This window comes from Ranitomeya imitator, chromosome 1 (genome assembly GCF_032444005.1).
Source record: "Ranitomeya imitator isolate aRanImi1 chromosome 1, aRanImi1.pri, whole genome shotgun sequence".
Lineage (NCBI taxonomy): Eukaryota > Metazoa > Chordata > Amphibia > Anura > Dendrobatidae > Ranitomeya > Ranitomeya imitator.
In genome coordinates this window covers 581,050,496-581,068,302 of record NC_091282.1, presented here as the reverse complement: position 1 = coordinate 581,068,302, position 17,807 = coordinate 581,050,496, and the positions used below count along the sequence as shown (strand labels likewise).

At 44.2% G+C, this 17,807-nt stretch overlaps 1 protein-coding gene across 8 annotated transcripts in view; it reads left to right on the top strand.

Annotated features, from left to right (window-relative positions):
* LONP1 (lon peptidase 1, mitochondrial) overlaps positions 1 to 17,807 on the top strand; it is a 480,916-nt gene that overhangs the window by 237,580 nt on the left and 225,529 nt on the right. For 6 of the 8 annotated variants that reach the window (XM_069767869.1, XM_069767867.1, XM_069767868.1 and 3 more), the window contains one exon: positions 15,215 to 15,337. The exons of the other annotated variants lie outside the window; for them this stretch is intronic. In XM_069767869.1, the coding sequence (XP_069623970.1) occupies positions 15,215 to 15,337 (123 nt within the window). The remainder of the gene's footprint in view (positions 1 to 15,214; positions 15,338 to 17,807) is intronic. 8 annotated transcript variants of the gene reach the window in all.

The following is a 17,807-nucleotide window of genomic DNA, read 5'->3' as shown; positions in this document are numbered from 1 at the left end:
TATTCCCCCCTGCATGGCTCATATTCCCCCCTGCATGGCTCATATTCCCCCCTGCATGGCTCATATTCCCCCCTGCATGGCTCATATCCCCCCCTGCATGGCTCATATCTCCCCCTGCATGGCTCATATCTCCCCCTGCATGGCTTATATTCCCCCCTGCATGGCTTATATTCCCCCCTGTATGCAGGCTTATCTCTCCGCTCCTGCTCGGCGCGCCGGCTTATGTCCTCCTTCATCCCCCGTCCCCCCGGCCCTCATACTCACCTGTCTTCCCACTGCACGGCCGTGCCGACATCCCTCGCGCTCTGTCCCGACTCCAGGCGGCGGCGCCGGCGCAGCACCTTCTTCCTGCTTGAGCGGTCATGTGACACCGCTCATTAAGATCATGAATATGCGCATATTCATGATCTTAATGAGCGGTGTCACGTGACCGCTCAAGCAGGAATGAGCTGCAGTGCAGACGCCGAGACCATCGCTGGAGCAGGGTGAGTATTCAAGGCAGCGGCGGCGGCGGGGGGGGCCCTGGAGCGGGGGGAGGCACTGCCAGTCCGAGCCTGCCTGCCGGGCCCGGGCCCCTGACCTGCCGGGCCCGGTCGCACTGGCGACCGCTGCGACCGCGGTAGTTACGCCACTGGTTACCTCTGCTTCTGAGGATAAGTTTTTCTGAGTCACCAGCCTCAGAAATCGCATGTTAACAGCAGCTCAGATTAGAGACCAGGTCAATGCCACACAGAGTTCTAGCAGCAGATACATCTCTACAACAACTGTTAAGAGGAGACTTTGTGCAGCAGGCCTTCATGGTAAAATAGCTGCTAGGAAACCACTGCTAAGGACAGGCAACAAGCAGAAGAGACTTGTTTGGGCTAAAGAACACAAGAAATGGACATTAGACCAGTGGAAATCTGTGCTTTGGTCTGATGAGTCCAAATTTGAGATCTTTGGTTTCAACCACTGTGTCTTAGTTTGTGCGATGCAGAAAAGGTGACCAGATGAACTCTACATGCCTGGTTCCCACCTCTGCTTCTCTGCACTCCTCCTGCATCCTGTGTCAGCGCCAGCCAGCCGGAAAGCACAGCGGTGATGTCATTGCAGAGGAAAGCAGAGCGCCGGAGGACAGACAGCTGAAGGTAAGTATGTAGTGTTTGTTTTTTTAACGTTTACGCTGGTAACCAGGGTAAACATCGGGTTACTAAGCGCGGCCCTGCGCTTAGTAACCCGATGTTTTTACCCTGGTTACCGGGGACCTCGGGATCGTTGGTCGCTGGAGAGCTGTCTGTGTGACAGCTCTCCAGCGACCAAACAGCGACGCTGCAGCGATCGACATCGTTGTCGGTATCGCTGCAGCGTCGCTTAGTGTGACCTTTAAAGTGAGATCTCTATGATTGCTTGTACCTGACCAAATATAAGCTGAATGTGCTCTTAGAGGCCAAAGAATGTATCAGATACACAGAGACAGATACACACTTCCTCTCTCAGCCAAAATTTGGTGCACAACTGAACTTTATTCTCAGAACAAAGGAAGATACTAAAAAGCAGGAAATATGGGGCTCGCACAACTTTTGAACAGCTAGTCACTTTGTAATTGGTCCATTCCAAGCTTCATTTTCAAATATGGTGTATTCCAGTGCCTTCACTCCTGCATTCCAACGTGCATTCCTTCCAGGACAGTTTCAAGGATTTCCAAGACAGTTTCAAAGACACAATCGCCATCTTGCTACACCATATCTTATATAACTTATGACTTACATAAGGTTTAATAATTGATTTCATTAGCCATTTTCTCCTTCACACTGGATCTGATGGAATGCTACTATAAGAGCAGACCAAATGAGAGACGATATAGGAAACATATGAGGAAACTCTGGATACAAGACCTGCATGTCTACTAACTGAGAAACAACTAGTCACCCAATGTTTGTGTCATAAAGAGACAGTTATTATCACAACTTGAGATGAATCAACTGCACTGCCGTTCTACCCCACATGAAGACCGGAAAGAACATCATGTGCAACCCCCTGAAAATCCTGATCAATTCCTGCAACTAGAGAGCACTGCAGCTGATCTGAAACAGAAGATCTTCGATAAACTAAATACCATCAATACCAGAGATCGACTGCCAAGGCTCAGCAAAGAAACACCACCAGACAGTATGCTAAAAGATGCCAATAGAGCACTTGCATCAATACCTACCACCACCATAGCTCAAAATAATAAACTGATCTTTGCTACTGCCTCAGCAAGCATGGAAATGCTTATTCTTGCTGGTTGTAAAGCCAACAGAAATATGTGCCCCCTTTGGCAAAGAAGACTGGAGACAAAGATCAAGGTGACACAAAGGGAAGTCAGTCAACTACCAGAAATGCAGAAGAGTGTAAAGATCAAGAATAAGACCAAGCTGGACAAGTACAAAGGCCTGACCCCACGGACCGCTCCTGGCACATTAACCCCCGGAACACTGCGATCAAACATGAACGCAGTGTTCTGGTGTACAGGGAAGCATCGCGCAGGGAGGTGGCTCCCTGCGTGCTTCCCTGAGACCCTCGGAGCAACGCGATGTGATCGCGTTGCTCTGAGGGTCTCCTACCTCCTCCTCCCTGCAGGCCCCGGATCCAATATGGCCACGGGGCTGCTGCCGGGTCCTGCAGGGAGGTGGTTTACAAGCGCCTGCTCAGAGCAAGTGCTTGCAAGCCTCCAGCAGTGCACGTCAGATCGCTGATCTGCACAGTGTCAGATCACTGATATTGACCCTATAACATGATGCCCCCCCTTTGGCAATGTTGTAAAGAAAAAAAAAATATATATTAACATATGTATAAAAAAAAAAAATCCTAAATAAAGAAAAAATATATATATATTGTTCCCAAAAATAAATTTCTTTATCTAAAAAAAAAAAAAACAATTACACATATTAAGTATCGCCGCGTCCGTAACGACCCGACCTATAAAACTGTCCCGCTAGTTAACCCCTTCAGTGAACACCATAAAAAAAGATGTAAAAGCAACACTTTATCATACCGCCGAAGAAAAAGTAGAATAACACGCGATCAAAAATACAGATATAAATAACCATGGTACTGCTCAAAACATCATCTTGTCCCGCAAAAAATGAGCTGCCATACAGCATCAGCAAACAAATAAAAAAGTTATAGTCCTCAGAGTAAAGCGATGCAAAAACGACCCGACCCGTAAAACTGTCCCACTAGTTAACCCCTTCAGTGAACACCGTAAAAAAAAGGCAAAAAAACGCTTTATTATCATACCGTCAAACAAAAAGTGGAATAACACGCAATCAAAAAGACGGATATAAAAAAACCATGGTCTCGCTGCAAATGTCATCTTGTCCTGCAAAAAACGAGCCGCCATACAGCATCATCAGCGAAAAAATAAAAAAGTTATAGTCCTCAGAATAAAGCGATGCAAAAATAATTATTTTTTCTATAAAATAGTTTTTATCGTATAAAAGCGCCAAAACATAAAAAATATAAGTGATGTATCGCTGTAATCGTACTGACCCGAAGAATAAAACTGCTTTATCAATTTTACCAAACGTGGAATGGTATAAACGCCCCCTTCCCCCCAAAAAAAAAGAAATTCATGAATAGCTGGTTTTTGGTCATTCTGCCTCACAAAAATCAGAATAGAAAGCGATCAAAAAATGTCATGTGCCTGAAAATGGTACCAATAAAAACGTCAACTTGTCCCGCAAAAGACAAGACCTCACATGACTCTGTGGACCAAAATATGGAAAAATTATAGCTCACAAAATGTGGAGATGCAAAAACAAATTTTTTGCAATAAATGCGTCTTTTAGTGTGTGACAGCTGCCAATCATAAAAATTAGCAAAAAAAACCCTCTATAAAAGTAAATCAAACCCCCCTTCATCACCCCCTTAGATAGGGAAAAATAATAAAATTAAAAAAAAGTATTTATTCTATTTTCCCATTAGGGTTAGGGTTGGGGCTAGGGTTAATGTTGGGTCTAGGGTTAGGGCTAGAGTTAGGGTTGGGGCTAGGGCTACAGTTAGAATTGGGGTTAGGGTTGGCGCTAAAGTTAGGGTTGGGGCTAAAGTTAGGGTTAGGATTACATTTACTTTTGGGATTAGGGTTAGGGGTGTGTCAGGGTTAGGGGTTTGGTTAGGGTTAGGGTTGGGATTAGGGTTAGGGGTGTGTTGGGGTCAGGGGTGTGGTTGGTATTAGGGTTGTGGTTGGGATTAGGGTTAGGGTCATGTTTGTGTTAGTGGTGTGGTTAGGGTTATGGTTAGAGTTGGGGTTAGGGGTGTGTTTGGGTTAGGTTTTCAGCTAGAATTGGGGGTTTCCATTGATTAGGCACATCAAGGGCTCTCCAAGCGCGACATGGCGTCCGATCTCAATTCCAGCCAAATTTCCTTCCCTTCCGAGCTCTGCCATGCGCCCAAACGGTGGTCCTTCCCCCCCCCCCCCTCCGCCCACATATGGGCTATCAGCGTACTCAGTACAAATTGGGCAACAACTTTTGGGGTCCAATTTCTCCTGTTACCCTTGGGAAAATACAAAACTAGGGGCTAAAAAATAATTTTTGTGGAAAAAAAATGATTTTTTATTTTCACGGCTCTGCATTATAAACTGTAGTGAAACACTTAGGGGTTCAAAGTTCTCACCACACATCTAGATGAGTTCCTTAGGTGGTATGCTTTCCAAAATGGTGTAACTTTTGGGGGGTTTCAATGTTTAGGCCAGTGTTTTTCAACCTTTTTTGAGCCGCGGCACACTTTTTATACTTAAAAAATCCTGAGGCACACCACCAACCAAAATGGCACAAAATGGTGCGTCCAGGTTTGAGATGAAAGTCTGCAGTCATTCTATGTGACTGCAGGCTTCTGAATTCTCACAGCGCAAGCACTGCACACTTTCAGGATTCTCCCTTGCCGGTGGCCAGAGTGGACGGTCATGACAGCACAAGTATGTGATTTGGATACTTCTGGTCACATTCTAACTAGACGTGTCCGGCCTCAGTCAATTCATTTTCATTGAATGAGGCCACACATGTCTAGTCAGCACGTGACCGCATGTATGTAAATCACCAACATCAGAGAATTATGATAGCAGTGTGCACTGTGAGAATTCAGAAGTCTGCAGTCACATAGTATGACTGCAGACTCATCACAACCTTGGACATCCCCTTTAATGTTCCTAACAAATAAAAATGAGAATTAGTATCACAAAAAAAACACATTTACATCCAGGTACCTGATAGATGACGTTGTTTGTGGAGTCGCCTCTTTCTTTTCATCTTCACCTTGTCCAGATGCCATGATGACTCTTCTCTTCCACCGGCAGAGCTCGTTTCTGCAGACTTCCATCTTCTCCTGTCTTCTGCAGCACATCCCGACACAACACCCTTAAAGATAGCAGTGTTATTATAATGCTCCGGAATAACAATATCTGCCCTAGGCTGAGCCCCTGAGTAAATTATTGCCCCTCACTTTATTCCCAGCACATAATGACCCTCACTGTCCCTCTTATGGTACATGCCATCCACACTACACTCTCTCTCTTTTCCATACTTCACACTGCCTTCTCATACGGTGTCCCTCATAGAGAGCCCAGTCTCTCTACTGTGCCCCTTCATTACACTCCTCCTACTTGGCATACTGTCTCCTCCTGGCTGTTACCCTCACACTACTCAGTATCTATTCTGTATCCACTCACACTTTCATCCCCCCATACTGTCTGCACACATTTCTAATAGCCTCCTCCTGTACATCCCCCCCCCCGCTAACATACCCCTTTGCTCTCTCCATATTTCCTCCTCACACATTCCCCCCTCACACATTCCCCTGACTCCCCATACTGTCCTCACACATCCCATCACCGTTGCTCCCAGTACTGTCAGCACACATTTTTCCCCTCGCTACTGTGTCCACCCCCATCTCCCCACTCACCCCCACAGAATATATCCACTGCCCTTCCGATAGAATAAATCCATCCCCTTCCACAGAATAAATGCACCCTGCCCCACAAATGCTAAATAAATTCCAGCCCCCCCCACGTACACACTGAATAAATCCCCCCCATACACTGAATAAATCCCCCCACTCACTGAATAAATTCCCCCACACACTGAATAAATCCCCCCCACACACTGAATAAATCCCCCCCCACACACTGAATAAATCCCCCCCCACACTGAATAAATCCCCCACACACACTGAATAAATCCCCCCCACACTGAATAAATCCCCCCCCACACTGAATAAATCCCCCCCACACACTGAATAAATCCCCCCACACACTGAATAAATCCCCCCCACACTTAATAAATCCCCCCACACACTGAATAAATCCCCCCACACACTTAATAAATCCCCCCACATACTCCCCATAAACCCACCCCACGCTGAATAAATCCCCCCACACTTAATAAATCCCCCCACACACTTAATAAATCCCCCCACATACTCCCCATAAACCCACCCCACGCTGAATAAATCCCCCCACACTTAATAAATCCCCCCACACACTTAATAAATCCCCCCACATACTCCCCATAAACCCACCCCACGCTGAATCTTCGGTGTCTTCAGCTCCACAGCACAGGAGCACTTACCACCAAGTGTCTTCTGTCCCCTGCGCGCCGGATAGTGACGCCAGCAGCGTGATCACATGACTTGATCACGCTGCTGGCGTCGCTCTGACCCAGCGGTCAGAGCCTCAATTGTACTCGCAGCTGGTAGATGTCTGCGAGTACAATTGATCTCCGGGAGCCGGCGCGCTGCAGCTTCTCTGTGCCGGCTGTCAGCTTGACAGTCGGCACAGAGAACAGCTGACTCCCGTTCCCCCGCGGCACACCCGACCATGTGTCACGGCACACTAGTGTGCCGCGGCACACTGGTTGAAAAACACTGGTTTAGGCACATCAGGGGCTCTCCAAACGCAACATGGTGTCCCATCTGAAGTCCAGTCAATTTTGCATTGAAAAGTCAAACGGTGGTTTACCCCCACATATGGGGTATCTGCGTACTCAGGATTAATTGTACAACAACTTTTGGGGTCCATTTTCTCCTGTTACCCTTGGTAAAATAAAACAAATTGGAGCTAAAGTTAATTTTTTGTGAAAAAAAAGTTAAATGTTCATTTTTAAAAAAAAAACATTCCAAACATTTCTGTGAAACATCTGAAGGGTTAATAAACTTCTTGAATGTGGTTTTGAGCACCTTGAGGGGTGCAGTTTTTAGAATGGTGTTTTAAAAATTAGGAATTGCTGGTTAATTTTTAACCCTTATAACTCCCTAACAAAAAAAAATGGGTTCCAAAATTGTGCTGATGTAAAGTAAACATGTGGGAAATGTTACTTATTAAGTATTTTGTGTGACAGATCTCTGTGATTTAGGGGCATAAATTCAAAAATTTCATAAATTCAAAGTTAGAAATTTTCAAAATTTCTGTTTTTTTCATAAATAAACGCTGGTAATATCAAAGAAATTTTGCAACTATCATGAAGTACAATATGTCACGAGAAAACAATGTCAGAATCATCAGAATCCGTTGAAGTTTTCCAGAGTTATAACCTCATAAAGGGACAATGGTCAGAATAGTAAAAATTGGCCCGGTCATTAACGTGCAAACTACTCTTGGGGCTTAAGGGGTTAAGTAGAATGAGGTGTACTCTGGTTGGAATTCAACTGACACTGGAATGGCATGGCTGTCAGACATGTAGAGAAGCTGATTTTTATGAAACTGTGCAGTGGTCTCTTATTTTTTGCCAGAGCTGTACGAGGAAGCAATTTACAATGCCAAACAAATTAATTGTGCATTGAGAGTAAAATTGTGGTGCATTGAGAGTGAAAAAAAAATATATATGAGATTATAACTCTGGAACGCTTCCACGTATCCCACGGATAATGAGATTTTTTTTTTCTTGACATATTGTACTTCATGTTGGTTAAATTTATTTGATATGACTTGGGTTTATTTATGAAAAAGACATTTGGCAAAAAAATTTTAATTTTCAAGTTTATAATATTTGTGCCCTTAAATCAGCGCGTTACACTACCGTCCAAAAGTTTATGGTCACTTAGAAATTTACTTATTTTTGAAAGAAAAGCACAGTTTTTTCCAATGAAGCTAACATTAAATGATTCAGAAACACACTCTATACATTGATAATGTGGTAAATGACTATTCTAGCTGCACACGTCTGGTTTGTAATGCAATGTCTTCATAGGTATAGTGGCCCATTTCCAACAACCATCACTCCAGTGTTCTTATGGTATTTTGTGTTTGCTAACTTCGTAAGAAGGCTAATGGATGGTTAGAATACCCTTGAGAACCCTTGTGCAAGTATGTTGGCACAGCTGAAAACAGTTTGGCTTATCAGAGAACCTATAAACCTGACCTGCCTTTGAGCTAGTTGAGAATCTGGGGCATTACATTTGTTGGTTCCATTACTGGCTAGAAAATAAGAACTTTCATGTGAAACTCGACAATCTATTCTTGTGCTTAGAAATGAAGGCTATTCTATGTGAGAAATTGCTAAGAAACTCCTACAATGTTGTGTACTTCTCCCTTCAGAGGAGAGCACAAACAGGCTCTAACAAGAGAAGAAAGAGAAGTGGGAGGCCCCGCTGCACAACTGAGCAACAAGACAAGCACATTAAAGTCTGTAGTTTGAGAAATCTACGCCTCACAGGTCCTCAACTGGCAGCTTCATTAAATAGTACATGCAAAACGCCAGTGTGAACGTCTAAAGTGAAAAGGCGATGCCGGGATGCTGGCCTTCCGGGCAGAGTGGCAAAGAAAAAGCCATATCTGAGACTGGCTAATAAAAGGAAAAGATTAATATGGGCAAAAGAACACAGACATTGGAAAAAGGAAGATTGGAAAAAAGTGTTATGGACAGACGAATCCAAGTTTGAGGTGTTTGGATGACGCAGAACAACTGAAACAATGCTGGAAGAGTGCCTGACGCCATCTGTCAAGCATGGTGGAGGTAATGTGATAGTCTGGAGTTGCTTTGGTGCTGGTAAAGTCAGGGATTTTACTCCATTTTGCAACCCCATGTCATATCCTGTGGACAGCGACATCCTTCAACAGGACAATCACCCAAAGCACTCCACCAAATTATGCAAGAACTATTTCGCCAAGAAGCAGGCAGCATAAATAAAAGTATGAGTTTTCATGGAAAACACTAAATTGTCTGGGTGACCCTAGTGTATAATCGTGTATAAGTCGTCCCGAGCATGAGCCTACCGTATTTTTCGAACTATAAGACACATTTTTTTCCTCAAAATTTGGGCGGAAAGAGTGCTTGCGTCTTATGGTCGGAATGTAGCATGTGAGGGGGGGGGGGGGGGGGGCAGCTGCGGAGTGGGATCGCAGGAGGAAAATATTGCCGCTGCAGGAATCCTGCACTGGGGAAACCACATGGTCCCGATTTCTTAAAGTGAGGTTGAACAGGGCTGGACTGGCCATCTGGCAATTCTGGCAAATGTCGGAAGGGCCTGTCGGATCATGAGCTACCTTCTCTGCTATGTTAACAGAATCGGTGTTCTCAAGATACCCATACTGTTAACAGTTGTGATGGAGCACAAAGTTACTGACTCCGTCACTTACCCCAGTAGCCCACAGATGTCATTAAAATTATTGGTCTTGTAGTAAATCTTGCTTTCCTCCATCCAAGGAAATATTAGTAATATTGGACCTGTGTGATTGCGAATGCCAAGGCTGAATTAGTAGTCCCAGTTCGTACCTGGAGATAAATATTCATTAGCCGCTTCCCCTCGCACAGATGGATCTGGATAAGTTGGAAACTTGGGCTGAAAGGTGGCAGATGAGGTTTAACAATGATAAATGTAAAGTTATACACATGGGAAGAAGGAATCAATATCACCATTACGCACTGAACGGGAAACCACTGGGTAAATCTGACAGGGAGAAGGACTTGGGGATCCTAGTTAATGATAAACCTACCTGGAGCAGCCAGTGCCAGGCAGCAGCTGCCAAGGCAAACAGGATCATGGGGTGCATTAAAAGAGGTCTGGATACACATGATGAGAGCATTATACTGCCTCTGTACAAATCCCTAGTTAGACCGCACATGGAGTACTGTGTCCAGTTTTGGGCACCGGTGCTCAGGAAGGATATAATGGAACTAGAGAGAGTACAAAGGAGGGCAACAAAATTAATAAAGGGGATGGGAGAACTACAATACCCAGATAGATTAGCGAAATTAGGATTATTTAGTCTAGAAAAAAGACTGAGGGGCGATCTAATAACCATGTATAAGTATATAAGGGGACAATACAAATATCTCGCTGGGATCTGTTTATACCAAGGAAGGTGACGGGCACAAGGGAGAATTCTTTGCGTCTGGAGGAGAGAAGGTTTTTCCACCAACATAGAAGAGGATTCTTTACTGTTAGGGCAGTGAGAATCTGGAATTGCTTGCCTGAGGAGGTGGTGATGGCGAACTCAGTCGAGGGGTTCAAGAGAGGCCTGGATGTCTTCCTGGAGCAGAACAATATTGTATCATACAATTATTAGGTTCTGTAGAAGGACGTAGATCTGGGGATTTATTATGATGGAATATAGGCTGAACTGGATGGACAAATGTCTTTTTTCGGCCTTACTAACTATGTTACTATGTTACTATGTTACCTGTCGTCACAGAGCAGTGGGCAGGAGCAGCAGATGAATATTCCTTCACTTAAAACAGCAGACCCACATGTTGTCCCCAGCGCTGGATTCCTGCAGCAGCTGGGGAGATCGTGTGGGCGAGGGAGCAGGGTGCCAGAGGTGGGAGGGATGCGTTATACCACCTTACAGCGCTGATGCAATGCTGAATGCTCCGTGGAGGACCTGTGCTGAGGTCATGAAGAGGGCGGGCTGAAGCATCACATGACCGCACAAAGTCCTGCTTCTTCATGATGTCATCACAGGTCCTGCAGACACCTCACTAGAAACAGTGCAGCTTCGTCTTACATGATCTGTGTTGAGATAAGAGGGAGGGCACTGTGCGATCATGGCTGGCTGCAGGACCTTCACTGAGCACAGCCTGTACAAGAATTAATTAAAAGTTTAGTAATTACAGCACATAAAAAAGCACTCTGCCACTCCTGTGGTGAACTATAGCTCCCAACATGACATAGGATCTGCAGGACATGCTGGGAGTTATAGTTCTCCTTAAAGCAGCACTCCAGTGTTATTTTTCAGTGCTGGAGTGGGGCTTTAAATATAAGCCCTGTGCCCCCATTCTTATACTCACCCTCCAGCGAACCAAAGCACACCTCCAACTTATCCAAGAACTATTTAGGGAAGAAGTGGGCAGCTGGTATCCTATCTGTAATGGAGTGGCCAGCGCAGTCACCAGATCTCAACCCCATTGAGCTGTTGTGGGAGCAGCTTGACCGTATTGTATGCAAAAAGTGCCCATCAAGCCAAACCAACTTGTGGGGGGTGGCTTCTGGAAGCATGGGGTGAAATTTCTCCAGATTACCTCAGCAAATTGTCTACTAGAATGCCAAAGGTCTGCAATGCTGTAATTGCTGAAAAGGGAGCATTCTTTGACGAAAGCAAAGTTTGAAGGAGAAAATTATTTCAAATAAAAATCTTTTTTTCGAACCTTGTCAATGTCTGGACTAGATTTTCAATTCATATGGCAACTCATTTGATTAATAAAATTTTTCATGGAAAACACAAAATTGTGTCCCTAAACTTTTGACCGGTAGTGTAGGTCACACAAAATCGTTCAAAAATACCATTTTCTATATGTCTACTTTATATAAGTGCAATTTTGGATACTACCGTATTTTTCGGACTACAAGATGCACTTTTTCTCCCCCAAAAAGTGAGGAAAATGAGGGGGTGCGTCTTATAGTAGTAATGCAAGCTTACCGGCAGTGGTGTGGTGGCGGCGGCAGAAGTGCGGGGATGATGAGTGGTATGGCGTGAGCACGGTCCCTTCCACAGGTGAGGTGACGCAGCGGCCCGGGATCCAATGTGAGCAGCAGAGCTGGGTTAATCACCAGTGTCTCGGTGGTGGCGGCCATCTTCCTGAGGCCGCGCATGCGCAGATGGCGTGCTCTGCTTCCCGGGGCTTCAGAAAAATGGCCGAGGGAGGCCGCGCTTGCGCAGATGGAGATCGTGGCGGCCATTTTCCTGAAGCCAATTTTGCAGATTTAGATCTCGGCTTCAGGAAAATGGCCGCCGCTATCTCCATCTGCCCACGCGCAGCCTCCCTCGGCCATTTTCCTTTAGCCCCGGGAAGCAGAGCACTTCATCTGCACATGTGCGGACTCAGGAAGATGGCCGCCGCCACCGAGAAACCGGTAATTAACCCGGCTCTGCTGCTCACATTGGATACTGTACCGATGCGTCACCTCACCTGTGGAAGGGACCCTGCTCACGCCATACTGCTCATTATCCCCGCACCTATGCTGTCGCCACAGGACTGCTGCAACCCCCCCCCCCCATGTACACCAGGCAATGGCGTCGCCCACGTAAACAGGAAGGGACCCTGCTCATGTGCACGCCGTACCGCATCACCGCACCTCTGCCGAAACCATGCCTCCTGTGACCCTGCTTTGCCACCGCCAGCCCTCAGGTAAGATACCATAAATTCGGACAATAAGACAGACCCCCATCTTATAAAAAATCTTTTTTTCTGCAATTTTCACCCCAAATTTTTGGTCCGGTGCGTCTTATAGTCTGAAAAATACGGTATTTTTTATTTTTTTTTGTTAGGAAGTTATCAGGGTTAAAAGTTGACCAGCGATTTCTAATTTTTCCAACAAAATTTACAAAACCATATTTTTACAGACCACATCAAGTTTGAAGTCACTTAGAGGGGCCCATGTAACAGAAAAAAACCAAAATTGACACCATTATAAAATATGCACCCCTCAAGGTGTTCAAAGCCACATTCAAGAAGTTTATTAACCTTTAAGTTGCTTCATGAGAATTGAAGCAACGTTTAAGGAAAAAAAAATTTGTTGTGCAATTTCTCCTAAGTATGCAGATACCCCACTGTTTGGGCGCACGGCAGGGATCGGAAGGGATGGGGAACCGTTTGACTTTCTGAGTCCAAATTTGTGTGAAATCAAGCGCAAACATCATGTTGCGTTTGGAGAACCCCTGATGTGCCTAAACATCGGAAACTCCCCACAAGTTACCCCATTTTGGAAACTACATCCCTCAAGGATTTTATCCAGGAGTATAGTGAGTATTTTGAACCCACAGTTAGTTGTGCTCAAAAGTTTACATACCCCTGAAGAATTTTTGCTTTCTTGGCCTTTTTTACGAGAATATGAATGAGAACTCCAAAACTTTTTCTCCACTCGTGGTTAGTGGTTGGGGGAAGCCATTTATTGTCAGACTACTGTGTTTTATCTTTTTAAATCATAATGACAACCCAAAGCATCCAATTGACCCTGATCAAAAGTTAACATACCCTGGTGATTTTGGCCTGATACCATGCACAAAAGTTGACACAAATGGGTTTGAATGGCTACTAAAGGTAACATTCTCACCTGTGTCATGTTTGCTTGTAATCAGTGTGTGAAGAAAAAACCAAAAATCCAATAGCTAAGGTCTAATATTCCAAAGAGCTAAACCAAAAAACTGACAAAAGACCTAAAATATATATTTTAATATAATAATTAAAACCAGACAACGATAATATCATATAGACCAACAGTAGAGAGCCTGCGGGATTAAGGGTCTCCGGTATATACTGAAATGCCGGGAAAAAAAATAAATACAAATGTATAGGAAAGAGCTAGGGAAGATAGACGTGCCTATCCCTAAAGAATTCCCTTCCTGGCAGCGGAGGTTGGCACCCTGGGATACGATGTGGCGCCCCCGCTCAACGTGCATTGACCCTAAAATCCCTAGCAGGTATCCCTACCAAAAAGCCACCACCAAAAATCAACACCACAAAAAAAAGAAAAAAGAAAAAGTGTGATATATAAAAAAACAGTGCTGCTAAATGCTGGCTATTGGTGCAAAGATAGCACAATTCAGCTGATATACAATTCACTCTGGCGTATAGCGTGAGCTGAAGATGAATTAAAGTGCTAAGAGAGGTTGAAAATGATGTTATATTTAGATATTTTTCACACAAAAAAATTTTCTTATTGTCTGTAGTGGAAGCACTACAGAGAGGAGAGGAGAGACCAGAATGATACCCAATATGTCCTAAGTATATTCACTTTAGTATTAAGGACACAAAAGGTTCTCAGTCCCCTCTATATGGTGTTACCCTATAAAAACAGTATGACTTGTGTAGATGACACCAATAGAAACAATACTATAAAAAATGAGTCACATCTGGAAGTATTGGTATTGTTGCCATAATGTCAGAGGCATAACCACCAAAAAGGAATGCTCATTAGAACGCACCTCATAATGTGATAACTCATATGTGGACCAGAACTTGCTGCCTGTCAGTGCTCTACTGATGTGAGATAATTGGGTGGTATGTGCTACAGCTTGTCTGGAAAAGCTGTCAGGATGTGATTGATTCAGTTGCTACGTGATTGTCTTAATGTGGTGGTATAATCCTTGAGTTGAATAAATGCTAAGGTTACAATGGCAGATGTGAAACCTTCATGATTTTGAACATTTTTTATTCTCCGTCAGTTGGTTACTGCACTACATAGCAACCATTCATATGAATGGTTACCCATATTTTGCCAAGCCACATTGTATGCCAGAGTATTAGTTGCTAGTGCATAGCTACTCTTCGTTCTGGCTTATAGAGTAGTAACCAAAGTGGAGATACCTCACTTTGTCCATATGTTCCAATGGGTTGTCTTCATGAGACAATTCCTTTAACATTATCACAAGTTTGTTTGCTTTAAAGGGTTAGAATTGTGCTAACAAAAAACAACTCCTTTTCATGTACAATTTGGGCAAAAAAATTGTGTTGTCCCCCTTGCTAAGACAGAGCAGAGAGCTGCAGCAGAGAGGGTAATGGCTATTGCTATGTATTTTATGAATGCATTAGGACTACTAAATAATATGGAACATATCTCTAGAATCGTATACATATTTCAAAGTAAAAAATAAAAAGTACTCTAGAACAGTGGGATTATAATAAGAGTAAAAACTTGCCACTTTCCACCTGGTGATATGTCCTTTTTAACGATTCCTAGAGAATGGATGGAATACATCATGAGCGGTTTTTCCTAAGATTGTTTTTGAACATCATAAAATGCAATATTTCTTTTCTGATAGGTTGACAAACTTGGACGTGGATATCAAGGCGATCCATCTTCTGCTCTGCTGGAACTCCTAGATCCAGAACAGAATTCAAACTTCTTGGATCACTATTTGGATGTTCCTGTAGACTTATCTAAAGTATGTACAGTGTTAATGTGTATTGGAGTGTTTATTGCGATCTAAACAGTCATGCTGAGCATTTCTATAGTAGTAATCCAAAAAACTGATTGAGAGGCCTTATTTTTTTCTATAGCAGAGGAATGCTATAATCTTCAATAAAAAGTAAAGGCAACCTGTCACTCCATTCATGTTGTCCAAATCATAGAATTATAGGTTGGCTTGCGTGATCGCAGCCAAGTATTATTTTCTCTGAAGCGTGGGAGCTTTTCAGAGAAAACATAGTTTGAAGATCTAGCCCGCTAAGACCATAGGAAAATGTGTACCCTATTTTTCAGACTATAAGACGCATCGGACCATAAGACACACCTAGGTTTTAGAGGAGGAAATTAGGGGGAAAAAAATTGAAGCAAAAAAATGGTCAATTCTGTACTTAATATCCCCTATCCTGGTATATATTGTCCCCTCATCCCCATCCTGATACACATGGCCCCTCATCCCTATCCTGGTATGCATGTCCCCCTCATCCCTATCCTGGTATGCTTGACCCTATCCTTTTTCTGGTAAGATTGGCCCCATACCGGTCCTAGTATGCACGGCCCCATCCTTATCCTGTTATTATTGGACCAAAAATGGTCCTGGTTTGATTGGTCCCATCCTTATTCTGGTATCATTGACCCCATCAAGGTCCTGGTATGATTGGCCCATTCTTATTCTGGTATAATTTGCCCCATCCCGTTACTGGTATGATTGGTCCCATCCTTTTTCTGGTATGATTGGTCCCATCTTTTTTTCTGGTTTAAATGGCCCCATCCTGTTCCTGGTATCATTGGTCCCATCCTGCTCCTGATATGAGTGGTCTCATCTTTTTTTCTTTTATAATTGGCCCCATCCCGTTCCTGGTATGCATGGCCCCATCAGGAATGTTAAAAAAATAAAATAAATAATAAACCATTACACTCACCTTCCTCCTTTTCCTCGCACTCGCAGCGTCCTCCTCCAGTGCCAACAGCTGCTTAATGCTTGTAAGCAGCGCATGGCAAGGACGTCATGGGCTGCTCACAAGCAGAGCACAGCTGCCAGAATACTCACCCGGACCATTCATCGCAGAGAGCGGTGAGTATCCATTCCTCTTCAGTAGTGCACAGTGTCAGCCAGCGGCTTCCTGCTGCCGGTGGTCACGTGTGCTGATACTTCACAGAAATTATTATTCTAAATATTCATTTCTCTGAAGTATCGGCGCACGTGACCGCTGGCAGCAGCAGGAAGGCTCCGGCTGACACTTCGCGCTACTGAAGAGAAATGGATACTCACTGCTCTCTGTGATGAACTGTCCCAGTGAGTATTCCGGCAGCTGTGTTCTGATTGTGAGCAGCGCATGACGTCCCTGCCATACACTGCTTACAAGCATTAGGCAGCTGATGATATCAGAGCAGGATGCTGCGACGGCTAGGGTGCCGAGGAAGGTAAATGTAATGTTTTTTTTTTAATCTTTCCTGATGGGGCCATGCATACCAGGGCCAATTATAAAAGCATGGAAACAATTATACCTGCAAAATAATGGGGCCAATCATACCAAATGCCAGAAGGAAATGAATATTCATTGCCCTCCACGCCCATGGGCGTGGAATGCAGTGCATATTACTTTCTCTTTAGCAGCGGGCACAGGATTTAGCTGGAGCCACCGGCTCCAGCCTCCTTTAACATAGTAACATAGTTAGTAAGGCCGAAAAAAGACATTTGTCCATCCAGTTCAGCCTATATTCCATCATAATAAATCCCCAGATCTACGTCCTTCTACAGAACCTAATAATTGTATGATACAATATTGTTCTGGTCCAGGAAGACATCCAGGCCTCTCTTGAACCCCTCGACTGAGTTCGCCATCACCACCTCCTCAGGCAAGCAATTCCAGATTCTCACTGCCCTAACAGTAAAGAATCCTCTTCTATGTTGGTGGAAAAACCTTCTCTCCTCCAGACGCAAAGAATGCCCCCTTGTGCCTGTCACCTTCCTTGGTATAAACAGATCCTCAGCAAGATATTTGTATTGTCCCCTTATATACTTATACATGGTTATTAGATCGCCCCTCAGTCGTCTTTTTTCTAGACTAAATAATCCTAATTTCACTAATCTATCTGGGTATTGTAGTTCTCCCATCCCCTTTATTAATTTTGTTGCCCTCCTTTGTACTCTCTCTAGTTCCATTATATCCTTCCTGAGCACCGGTGCCCAAAACTGGACACAGTACTCCATGTGCGGTCTAACTAGGGATTTGTACAGAGGCAGTATAATGCTCTCATCATGTGTATCCAGACCTCTTTTAATGCACCCCATGATCCTGTTTGCCTTGGCAGCTGCTGCCTGGCACTGGCTGCTCCAGGTAGGTTTATCATTAACTAGGATCCCCAAGTCCTTCTCCCTGTCAGATTTACCCAGTGGTTTCCCATTCAGTGTGTAATGGTGATATTGATTCCTTCTTCCCATGTGT